The sequence below is a fragment of the Caretta caretta genome, chromosome 4, assembly GCF_965140235.1.
Source record: "Caretta caretta isolate rCarCar2 chromosome 4, rCarCar1.hap1, whole genome shotgun sequence".
In the NCBI taxonomy this organism is placed as follows: Eukaryota; Metazoa; Chordata; order Testudines; family Cheloniidae; genus Caretta; species Caretta caretta.
In genome coordinates, this window is record NC_134209.1 from 78,906,540 (window position 1) to 78,919,747 (window position 13,208).

The 13,208-nt window shown below is 39.2% G+C and overlaps 1 protein-coding gene across 3 annotated transcripts in view; it reads right to left on the reverse strand.

Annotated features, from left to right (window-relative positions):
* Window positions 1–13,208, reverse strand: part of SPOCK3 (SPARC (osteonectin), cwcv and kazal like domains proteoglycan 3) — a 389,564-nt gene that overhangs the window by 245,087 nt on the left and 131,269 nt on the right. For all 3 annotated transcript variants that reach the window (XM_048847640.2, XM_048847639.2, XM_048847637.2), the window contains exon 3: window positions 5,576–5,621. In XM_048847640.2, coding sequence (XP_048703597.1) covers window positions 5,576–5,621 — 46 coding nt within the window. The remainder of the gene's footprint in view (window positions 1–5,575; window positions 5,622–13,208) is intronic.

Here is a 13,208-nt window from a genome sequence, read left to right on the forward strand (position 1 = left end):
AAGAGAAGGGTGTTCGTGTTTTCACTCCCAAATTGCAGAATCTCTCATGTGGGGCCCCAGTCCCTTATCAGCCACTTTAAACTATTTGCCAACCTATGCCAAGCACAGTAAAGGCATAGTAGCGATCACATGGTTTGGCGATCTGGAATGTGTGTGGGAGGGTCTACATACCATTTTTTCACTTGTAAGAGCACTTTTAATGAGAACTTTCCCCGTTTCCCCTAGGCGACCCTAAGGGATATCAGTTTCCTGAGGGTAACAGAGGCGGAAAGGAAGGAGATGCTGCAAGCATCTGGGTATAGACCCAGTCCTTATGCTGCTATGCTGTGTATGCCAGCAGAATTAATTCAGGAGTTACACAGAAAAGTGTCCTACTCTGGTGGAAGAAATAAGACTGCCCTGCCCAGAAACCTCCTGCAAAGGACTGCAGAGTACCTTCATGAAAGTTTCCTAGAAATATCCATGGAGGATTCCTGGGCTATCCCAGTCCACAAAAAAAAAAGTCTTTTCTGGCGGCCATCCTCTGCCAGGCTGGAGCAGCCTCTTGTAAGCAGAGAACCACAGCACCTCGCTTTTTCTTCACAGTAAACATGCAATACCACTGAATGTGCATGCCCACTAAAGTTTTACTGGATTTTGATTGTAACTGTATACTCATAAGAGGTGCCTTCCCCAGCATCACGGTTGGCCACCGGGATGTCCTGCAACCTACAGGTCTCCAGCGTTAAAAATATTTCCTGGCTCCCGGGGAGAATGGATCCAGTGCTCGCCTATCTCCCATTCTCCTCCTCCTCATCCACCCTATTGTCCTCTTTGTTGTCCCTAGACTCTCTCACTTGTGAGGTGCCCATATTGCTTGTAGGGGTGTTGGTAGGGTCACCCCCGAGAATCGCATGCAGCTAGTTGTAGAACCGGCATGTGTGGGGTTCAGCACCAGAACGACTGTTCACCTCTCTTGCCTTCTGGTACGCTTGGCGAAGTTTTTATTTTCATATGGCACTGCTGTGTCCCTCGTACAGCCCTTCTCCCCCATTCCACGAACGATCGTTGCATAGGCGTCAGTGTTTCTTCTGCTGGATCGGAGCTCTGCCTGCACAGACTCTTCTCCCCATACAGCGATGAGATCCACCACCTCCTGTGCAGACCAGGCCGGAGTGTGTTTGGGGCATGTAGTCTCCATGATCAGCTGTGCTCAAACTGGCACGCTCCCAATGCTGATCAGACAGGAAATGGGAAATCAAAAATTCCCAGGGCTTTAGCAAGGGAGGGGCTGTTTCCGGTGTACCTGGCTGCAGTGCAGCAGAGTTGAGAATGATCTCCAGAGGAGCGTTATGAGACACCACCTGGAGGCCAATTAAGTCGAATTACACAACGCCTCGCAGTCGACCCATGAAAACCAAATTAAGCGCTACATCTCTCACAGAGGTGGATTACAGAAGTTGACATTAGAGGCGACTTGGGTCAGCGGAAAGGACCTGGCAGCTTAGACACATACATTAACAGGTTGACTTAAGGCAGCTTCCTTCGACCTAACTTTTCAGTGTAGACCAGGCCTCAGTGTGTTTTGAAAACACCTCTTTAGGGATCCTTACTGTAGCAAAGAATTAGGGAACTGGTAGCTAGACTTAACCGAGTAAAAAGTTCCCTTTACTTTTTGACAGAGTCTAGGAACAGGACTGTTTTCAAAATGCTGTTAATCTAAACCCCATTTCAAATAAAGCAAATTGAAGTTGATACACACTAGGCCACTACTAGAGGATCATCTGCCTTACAGGAAAAACTGTTTCCAGGAACAAAAATTTGCAATAGTGCAAACAAGACAAGACAGATAATCCCAGAACGTACTCTGGGTTGGGCCTGTTTGGAAATTCAGAAATGTGCTCTATGAACATGAGTATCCAGGACCCAATTAAATGTTCATTAAAGTCAGTGAGGGTTCTTGTTGCGTCTCCAAATATTGCAAAACTCAAATTCAATGGGAAAAATTTATTTATTTTAATGACTAAATTATGCAATATGTGCACCTATTTGAAAAATGTTTTAACCATCCATGGTATGTTGAAAACATGAACAAAACTCACAGCACAATCCCCTCAACATCTCTCTATAAAACACACTGCCACCATTCATTTATTAAACAAAACCAACTCCCCTATTCTCCAGTTGACAATCTCAGCCCCCAGTCGTGCCACTCCCCCTCTAAGGGTTAAGTAAAAAGGACGTCTTACAGCATGCCTAGGAGTCTCATGAACTCAGGTGTCAAATATAAAGGGAAGGGTAACCACCTTTCTGTATACAGTGCTATAAAATCCCTCCTGGCCAGAGGCAAAACCCTTTCACCTGTAAAGGGTTAAGAAGCTAAGATAACCTTGCTGGCACCTGACCCAAAATGACCAATGAGGGGACAAGATACTTTCAAATCTGGAGGGGGGAGAACAAAGGGTCTGTCTGTCTGATGCTTTTGCCGGGAAGAGATCAGGAATGCAGACTTACAACTTCTGTTAAGTTAGTAAGTAATCTAGCTAGAAATGCATTAGATTTCCTTTTGCTCAATGGCTGGTAAAATAAGCTGTGCTGGATGGAATGTATATTCCTGTTTTTGTGTCTTTTTGTAACTTAAGGTTTTGCCTAGAGGGATTCTCTACGTTTTGAATCTGATTATCCTGTAAGATATTTACCATCCTGATTTTACAGAGGTGATTCTTTTACCTTTTCTTTAATTAAAATTCTTCTTTTAAGAACCTGATTGATTTTTTCATTGTTCTTAAGATCCAAGGGTTTGGGTCTGTGTTCACCTGTACAAATTGGTGAGGATTCCTATCAAGCCAGGAAAGGGGTGTAGGGCTTGGGGAAATATTTTGGGGGGAAGACATCTCCAAGTGGGCTCTTTCCCTGTTCTTTGTTTAAAACACTTGGTGGTGGCAGCATACGGTTCCAGGACAAGGCAAAGTTTGAACCTTGGGGAAGTTTTTAACCGAAGCTGGTAAGAATAAGCTTGGGGGTCTTTCATGCAGGTCCCCACATCTGTACCCTAGAGTTCAGAGTGGAGAAGGAACCTTGACATCAGGCTATTTTGGCGTAAGTTGGGGAGCCATTTTCAAAGATGAGAAGGAAAACATTTCACAGAAAACACATTCGGTTATCAGCCCTCTGTCTTTTACAGTAAAGGGGATCAAGCTCAAGTGCCCTCATTTATCACTACTGTGATGGTGTGTCAATGGCAGAGATGGTCTCTCAAGCAGACATGTCTCAAGCCATTTAGTATTTTATAGGTTAAAAGCACCACCTTAAATCCACCCAGAAACCAACAGGCAGCCAGCACAGATTACAGAGTACTGCTTATATAAGCTTACACTAAGAAGCACCACTTAATAAGCAGGCAGCTGCAAAGCGCACTGATTTTAGTCAGGCAAGGATTTCACCCTATATGTATCTAATTTCAACAAGTAATACAGTCACTATTAAAGACCTGCACAGCTAAAATGGGAGAAAAAGAGGCTCGAGAAACCCCAGGCAGGGGTTTAAAATAATGATTATGGGCAGCATTATGGGCCCCTTTCATTCTAAAGTGGTCTGGCACCTTGCAAATCTAATCAACTCTCATCTGTTAAAATCAGGTAGCATTGTTTGCTACAAATAATTATGAAACAAACCAAACAGTTGTTTTTATAGGGGCACTCACTAGTGACTTAATGTTTTTCTTATTATTTCTAATGCAAAATCATTTTTGGAATTTATATTTCAATCAGATTCTATCACCGTGAGCTGAAACTTGTCATGTAAAGTTTCAGAATCTAGAAATGATGTTTTCCCCTACTCAGTCAAAATTCAGTTTTCCTTGTTGAGTTTACTGTATGTATACTGCATATTAAAAATAGCTTGCTATGGTTTGGGGGGATTTGTTTTAGAATTAAGAAATGAAATGTAACATTAATTTGTCTAAAGAAATTAGACAGTGGACTAAAACATTTTTATCCAGCAATCTTCATAAACCCGACTCACAGTGGTTGCCCCTAAGGTTCCATTTGGCTCTCTCACCATGATTGCAGAGAGATGCTGTGGAGCATGCTCAGTGCAGGTGGAGTGTCCAAAATATTCAGCAGCAAACCTCTGGCAAGATCTACTGAGCATAATTAAGACTACAAATATTGATTCTCAATTGTTTATAACTCAGCAAAATCTGAATGGATTTTTTACAAGGACAGCTAAAGCATCTAACTAACTCTAGACCCGTCCTCCTTCCAAGTTCCTCTGCAGAGTGCCCCAAGGGTCGGTCCTGGGGCCGGTTTTGTTCAATATCTTGATTAATGATCTGGAGGAGGATGTGGATTGCACCCTCAGCAAGTTTGCAGATGAAAAACTGGAAGGAGTGGTAGATATGCTGGAGGGTAAGGATAGGATACAGAGGGAACTAGACAAATTAGGGGATTGGGCCAAAAGAAATCTGATGAGGTTCAACAAAGACAAGTGCAGAATCCTGCACTTAGGACAGAAGAATCCCATGCATCACTACAGACTAAGGACCGCATGGCTAGGCAGCAGTTCTGCAGAAAAGGACCTAGGGGTTACAGTGGACGAGGTGCTGGATATGAGTCAACAGTGTGCCCTTGTTGCCAAGAAGGCAAACGGCATTTTGGGCTGTATAAGTACGGGCATTGCCAGCAGATCGAGGGACATAATTGTTCCCCTCTATTCAACATTGGTGAGGCCTCATCTGGAGGACTGTGTCCAGTTTTGGGACCCACACAACAAGAAGGATGTGAAAAAATTGGAAAATGTCCAGTGGAGGGCAACAAAAATGATTAGGGGACTGGAATACATGACTTATGAGGAGAGGCTGAGGAAACTGGGATTATGTAGTCTGCAGAAGAGAAGAATGAGGGGGGATTTGATAGCTGCTTTCAACTACCTGAAAGGCGGTTCCAAAGAGGATGAATCTAGACTGTTCTCGGTGGTAGCAGTTGAGACCATTACTCCTTGTTCTGTCAAGTTGCCATGGGAGAGGTTTAGGTTGGATATTAGGAAAAACTTTTTCACTAGGAAGGTGGTGAAACACTGGAATGTGTTACCTAGGGAGGTGGTAGAATCTCCTTCCTTTGAGGTTTTTAAGGTCAGGCTTGGCAAAGCCCTGGCTGGGATGATTTAGTTGGGATTTGTCCTGCTTTGAGCAGGGGGTTGGACTAGATGAGATCCCTGATATTCTATGATTCTATGAAATCATGGAAGTGTTTGACCTCTATAAAATTTATAATAAAAAAAACAAAAAAAAAACCCTTGACAAATATTTATAATGGGAAGTGTTAAACAACCTTACATAGGTTACTATTGCCCTCCCATTATTTTCTCCAGCATTTTCTCCATATTTTCTCATAATAAATAATTAGTTACAATAATTGTGGATATAATAATTGGAATGCTACCTTTCCCATTGTGGTCCTGTTTTAAATCTACCAGAGTAACACCAAAAAGACTTCACAATTTCATAAAGGTTTAGAGTTATTATTTTTAAAAAGGAATATTATACATTTTAAAGCATTTACAATGGTAATACATTTTTAATAGGATAATTTCTTACCTTGATCAAATGGTTTACCCGGACTCCATGTGCGGAAATAATCATCCTGGAAGGGGAAAAACAGCCTACATTTAACATGACATAAGAAATCAATGCATACATACAAAAAAGGAATGCAAAATGCAGAAGATATATATACAAACCTCTACTTCCTGCAAGGGGCAAGCAATAAAAAAAAAAAGTTATAGTTATCAAAACAGAACACACTGCTTGCTTGGAATAGAAAGCAAGCATACAATACAATTCACATGCCATGTCAAGCATTAACTGAAACAAATGATGTATACTATTATGAAAAGCAAGAAAATACAATAGCCATGTGCAGGTTTTACTTCTGCTTATAACATGTTACAGTAATTATGATGTGAATCTAAAATATGTTTCTATAATGTTAACAAACAAGCTTATTGAATAAAATAAACCAGAATGTTACATTAATACTGAACTTGTCAAAAGCTAAGTTCTCAAGTTATCATGAATAGAAAAGTAGTCTATAACAAACATTTCCAAATTATATAGGAGTTGTACATAGAGATTTTTCTCCAAGAATATACCAATCACTCAATACTCTCAAGCACTCCATTTCCATTTAACAAATAATCAGCCTAACCATTAAGACTGACTCCTGATTAAATCATGTTTGTATTTGCCTATGTGCATGAGAATAAAAACTAATATTCAAAATGTTCATTATAAAAGTTGAAGGAGTACTCAATGTACATGATGATCAATGAATCAGCTGAACAGAGGAATACATATAACAAACTTTAAGTACATCATTTCTGTGATTAACTTGTAACATATCAGGCTGGTGAGACTGCAACTTAGTTTCCCTTCAATTCTTCAACAGAAAACTTGGACCGCTGAAGTCAAGGGGAGTTTTGCCAATGAGTTCAGTGAGGCCAGAATTTCATCCTTAGTGTTGCATCTTACAGTTTATTCAATAAGTCTCTGATCAGACATACATGGGTGGACCTTTGTGCTGTGCCACATTAACTTCAAATAGGTTCAGCTGTGTGGAGCTAGGGCCTAGCATATTAGGAAAGTTCCAGAAGTCAAAAGTAATTTTGTAGGTAATGTTACATTAAAAGAAAAATCTGAATAAGGGGCTAAAAATCTAAGAGCTAAAAATCAGTCTTTTCCAATTTAAAATTGCTGTGGGGCTATATGGTATATTTATGTGTATATATTTTACATAATACACACACACACACACACACTAACAAAATGGTGTGTGTTCAAGGCATTTTTTTTCATTTTTCTTTCTTTTATTTCTATGGTCTTCAAAGGTAAATTATTTAAAAAATTAACTTCCATCATTAATTTTCTGTATCTGATGCATTTTGTTAGCTATGATAAGACACAGTACTGACAAAAATAAATAAATAAAAAGTTTAAAAAATCCTCTTTTCTGAAATGCCTAAAATATTTACACCATTTTATGGACAGTCCACTGACTGTCAGATTTTTTTAAAAAATGAGAAATAAGATACTTTGCGTTCTGCAAACGAACATGTGAGTTATCTTATTTGCTGTTGCTTTCATTCATATACAATGTATATTAAATACAGTTGACTTTTGGCGATGGGAAAGGAAGACATTCTCAATCTGCATATCTGAAATTTTGTTTGCTAATTTGATATTTGCTAATGTAATCATTATAAAAGCAGAAAAAATGTTTGATGAAAGTGCTCATAAAAGCAACACAAAACATTACTACTAGCATTTTTATTTATTTTTTTCTGTACACACTGCTTTACACCTGAAGGAATAAATGACATGGTAAACTAACTGGTATTTTCTTTTTATGAATCTCCACTTTATTGTAATACATTTAATTGAAAATTTGGTTGGATTCAGATAATATTTTTACTACTAAGGTGCTGAAAAAACAGAATGGATTATAATTAAGAAAATGCTCTATTCTGAAAAAGCAGACAAATGGAAGCAATTATGATAGCTACTTGTATGTTAACACTAACACCCAACTATTTCCCTAGAACATGGAACACTAACGTTAATCCAGAGAAACAGCAAAATACCCAAAATATATCAAGTCAACCATCTCAATCATACAACTGAATGAGTGCAGATTACCTATGCTTTTCTTTACAGTAAGTAGTAACACAGCAATTTCAACTACAGTAAATAATTAAGGAAGGGCATTTGTGCCAAAACATACCTCAGAAGTAGAAAACTCGTAAGAAGTTAACTTGTTAGCCAAAAACCTTATTTTTCCTAAAGTAAACTATATGTGGTTCCAACCTACTAGAGTATATTCCATTGATATAATATACCTTTATTGCTTTTCCAAACCAATTGTCACCAAAACAACCCTTACTTAAACACAAAATCCATTTTAAAATGGACATTTTTACAAGAAGGCCTATGTGCCCTAAACACAAAATAAAAATGTTAACTAGTTATTAGATGAAGATTTTTGGTACTTGCTCAGTAAGTAGGAGTTCAACAAATATTTCATTGTTCCTAAAACTTGTAGTGTCAATCATCTTTATAATACTTTGACATGCTAGTCTTTTCAGAAATATTGCTTCCACCAAGAAGATTCTACATACTATAAAATTCAATGTGCTACTCAGTCAGCAAGAAAATATAATTTACTAAATCTCATTATTTCATAACTTTAATATAGTATAAAACTATAAATGGTCACACATATGGTTCATGTCTATAGCGAAGGTTAGTGATAATTATCTTAGGATTCTTCCTAACCAGTGTCCCCAGATAAGCTGTATATACCAGAAGCTAATTTCTCAGGATTTTGGATCTAAGAATGAAATTAGATGAAGATACAGCCTCTTTCTTTCTTGGTTGTCTTGTTCTTGTCCCTACATACCCCGAGCACATACAGGTGCAAGGTGAGGTCAGTTCTGAAACATGTCTGAGATTGCATTGTTTTTCCATCAGACACCTAGAGGATGTGTGTTTTCACAGTGACAATCTCATTGAAACTGAAAGTGACACCTCCACAATTCTCTAAATTCCCATATACTGAAGATGACATACACTACCCATATTAGCCATAACTTTATAGACTTCAGTGGGACGACTAACATTCTTAAGAAGTTAGGGACCTGCTTAAGTACCTTGCTGAATCGGGATCATCGTGATCTGGTGATCCTACAAATAGAAGTTTCTCTAAAATAAGTGTTTAACTGTAGGATGAAACCAATATATTTTGGTGCATTTCCCAAATGGCTTATCCTATTCAAAATGAACTATCCATTTAGGGTTAAACAAAAAACAAAACAAAAACAAAAAAACCTAGATAAGTTCATGGAGGATAGGTCAATCAATGGCTATTAGACAGGATGGGCAGGGATGGTGTCCCTAATCCCTGTTTGCCAGAAGTTGAGAATGAGCGACTGGGTATGGATCACTTGATGATTACCTGTTGTGTTCATTCCCTCTGGGGCACCTGGCATTAGCCACTGTTGGAAGAGAGGACACTCAGCTAGATAGACTTTTGGTCTGACCCAGTATGGATGTTTTTATGTTCTTAAGTGATTTGATAATCAGATGGCCTTAACGAAAGTGTCTAAAAAAGGCAAAAAGCAGCTAACCAGATCATAAGGAAAGCATGTTCCTGCTCAATTCACTGTGGCTTGAAGGTACGGCAAGGCAGATAAAATAACTCCCTATGCTCTGCCAATTGGCCCATGGGAGAAAAAAATCCTTCCTGACTCCCTGAACAGGCAATCAGTCAGACCTGCAGCATCTGTCAGGCCAGATTCTCATTCCTGGTTCAGGTGGGTAGAGTGATCTGCTGGAACAGAGCCAAAAGAGGCTCCACATGGCCCCTGTACTAGGCTAAATCCTACAAACTGAAGAATGCTGGCTAATCAGCACCTCTCTCTACGAGCTAGACAATGGATGCCAGAGACTCCCAAGGAGAGGAGCTACTTAATGTCCCTTGGCAAGAGTCTCCCTCCCTTGCTACTGGGACTACCCCCTTTCACCACCAGCCCCATCTATTTCTCCCACCTGGTTGATGTGGGTGGGTGACATTTTTGTTTCTCCTTTCTGGATTTATCTGACACATTTCAGCAAATATAAAACCAACAGTTACATTTTGACTGACTCCCTTCCCCCCGCCCACCCCACCCCATTCTTGAAAAGGTGCTCTCAAAAACAAAAAAGTATCAAAATATACTAAAAGAGGACAAAGGCTATTGTAAAGACATTATTTATTAACAATCCTTTCAGTTGATTAACAGGCATGAAACATCCCTGAAAATACCATTAAAAAGTGCTATACAATTCAAGCCACTTGCAGCAGAATCTTGACATGAAACCACGACAGATGCCAATATTCCCTCTTCCGCAACTCTCCACCAATCCTGCAGGAACACTCACTTTCTTTTCAAACTATTTGACAAACAATAGCTAATAAAACAACCCTGGGCATAATTTTCCTTCTCTCAGTCCTTTCCACGTCAGCCTTACTGCTTTCTACATCCCACTGTGAAGACTGTCTATCATCCATAGGGAGGGGGAGGATTCAATTCATTCATGCAGAATTGAAAAAGAACTGGGGCATCCTGTTCTATAACATGCTTCTACCAAACACTGCTGAGAAGGGGTGAGGATGTTAACCCCAGAGTGTTTGAGGAAGTGTGGATGGAAGACCCTCTAGCAGCCTTAAAGACCTGAAAGGAACCTGCATATTCCCAGAGGACTGATCAGAGTGGTAGTCTCCAGTTATTTATTATGTGAGACTGATAAGAGTTCTCCTGGGTTTCTTACAGTGCAATATGCCTACACCTACTATTTCTCTTTCCAAGAAATACGGACCGGGAGCCCCCCAAGGTCAGACCACCTTGGAAAAAAAAACACTAAAATGTTCTTTTCTCCATATGACCTTCCCCTGATGTGTGTCCCTCGAAACACCAAGATCTGAACCTCAAATGTTATATAGATATAATTTGTGAATTTCCTCCAAGACACCAGATTCATGGAACGTAGTTCCTTCCTTTCAGATTCCCAGCTGACTGGTTAGGCAGCATTGGATATTGATTCAGGATAGGACCTAGTTTTGTGTGTTTGTTGGGAGTTTGAAAAGAGGTTCCAGTTACAGCTAAATCAAATCTGAGAACCATGACATCAGGGTTTATTAATACATTATTATAATTACTGTGGCTTATTCCTTCATGTTTTTCTTTAGCATCTTTACACACAGTGGCTAAGATGGGAATAGACTTATAGCACATTTCTGAAATAAGAGGACCACCTCCTCCTCCATCATGTTTGAATCTCTTTTCTCCCAGTGTTAATGATAATTGGGAATTGTTTAGGAACACCTTCTAGAAGGCCAAAAAGCAACAACCCTAGAATTGAGAAAGGAGGACATATTGGTTAAAAAATGCCATAATTTAGAGGGAAGTGAAGGCAGCTATAAAAAATAAAATAAAAATAATATATACCAAATTGAAGAAAGTCAAAGTTGATAGTAGTGAATTCAAATCAGAAAGTAGGAATTGTAGAAAGTTGATAAGGGAAGCAAAGGGACACAAGGAGAAATCTGCAACAAAAAGGTTAAGGACAATAAGATGGATTTTTAAAAAACATATTAGGAACAAAACCAATCCTGACAATGGTACTGGTCCATTACTAAATGGAAATGGTAGAATTATCAATAATATTGCACAAACATGCATACAATAGATTTAAGAAAGCCAGCTGAGGAGCTTGCTGGACCATTAATGTTGACTTTCAATAAATCTTGGAACATGGGGACGTTCCAGAAGAGACAGAAAAAAAGGTAAGGTTGTGCTGTCAAATATAAAGGGAAGGGTAAACCCCTTTAAAATCCCTCCTGGCCAGAGGAAAAATCCTCTCACCTGTAAAGGGTTAAGAAGCTAAAGGTAACCTCGCTGGCACCTGACCAAAATGACCAATGAGGAGACAAGATACTTTCAAAAGCTGGGAGGAGGGAGAGGAACGAAGGGTCTGTGTCTGTCTGTATGCTGCTCTTGTCGGGGATAGAACAGGAATGGAGTCTTAGAACTTTTAGTAAGTAATCTAGCTAGGTATGTGTTAGATTATGATTTCTTTAAATGGCTGAGAAAGGAACTGTGCTGAATAGAATGACTATTCCTGTCTGTGTGTCTTTTTTGTAACTTAAGGTTTTGCCTAGAGGGATTCTCCATGTTTTGAATCTAATCACCCTGTAAGGTATCTACCATCCTGATTTTACAGAGGTGATTCCTTTATTTCTATTTATATTAAAAGTCTTCTTGTAAGAAAACTGAATGATTTTTCATTGTTCTCAGATACAAAGGTTTGGGTCTGTGGTCACCTATGCAAATTGGTGAGGATTTTTACCAAACCTTTCCCAGGAAGTGGGGTGCAAGGGTTGGGAGGATTTTGGGGGGAAAGACGTGTCCAAACCATGTTTCCCAGTAAACCCAGTTAGAGTTTGGTGGTGGCAGTGGATATTCCAAGGACAAAGGATAAAATTAATTTGTACCTTGGGGAAGTTTTAACCTAAGCTGGTAAAAATAAGCTTAGGAGGTTTTCATGCAGGTCCCCACATCTGTACTCTAGAGTTCAGAGTGGGGGAGGAACCTTGACATGTGCCAATATTTAAAAAGCGTTAATGGGATGACCAGAGTAATTATACACTTATCAGTTTGACATTGATCAGGCAAGATAATGAAGAGGCTGATATGGGAGTCAAAGAATTAAAGGAGGGCAACATAATTAATGCTAATCTACATGGGTTTATGGAAAATAAATCCTGTCAGACTAACTTGATATATATATTATAAATAAAAGGGGGGGGTTGACTTAGTTTTATTACTGATAAATTCCAATGTATACATCTAGGATTACATGAGGGGGTACCCTATCCTGATAAACTGTGACTCTGAAAAAGATTTGGGGATCATGGTGGATAGTCAGCTGAACATGAGCTCCCAGATTCATAGAAATGTAGGACTAGAAGTGACCTCAGTAGGTCATCAACTCAAGTCCCCAGCACTGAGGCAGGACTAAGTATTATCCCTGAAAAGTGCTTGTCTAATCTGTTCTTGAAACCTCCAATGACAGATTCCACATCCTCCCTAAGTAATTTGTTCCAATGCTTAACTACTCTTACAGGTAGGAGGTTTTTCCCAATGACTAACTTAAGTCTCCCTTGCTTCAATTTAAGCCCACTACTTTTTGTTTAAGGAGAAGAACAATGTATACACCAATCCTCTTTATAGCAACCTTTTAATGTATTTGAAGAGGTTTTTATAAGAGGATAATAAAGAATGTAATAATTCCCTCAGCTGGTATTATTATGCCCCTACTGAGGAGGCTGCAGCCAACTTAACATTAGACAGAGCAAGTACCTTAAGTACAAGTACCTCTGCCTAGGAATTCTCCTTCCACTTTATTCGCACACTCAAATCAGAGGAGGAAGAATTACATGGCTTTTAAATGGACTTTGCAAGGTGGTGGGTTTGTTTGGTTTTTTTGGTTGGTTTGTATTTTTGTTTCATTTTTAAAAATGAGCACCTGTGAACTCAGCATTTACCCTATTCCGGGAAGCACAGATAAAAATGAAGTATGACACTCAACGCTTCAACTTTAGAAGATCTAGAGGGGAGACTCTCATAAATTTTTT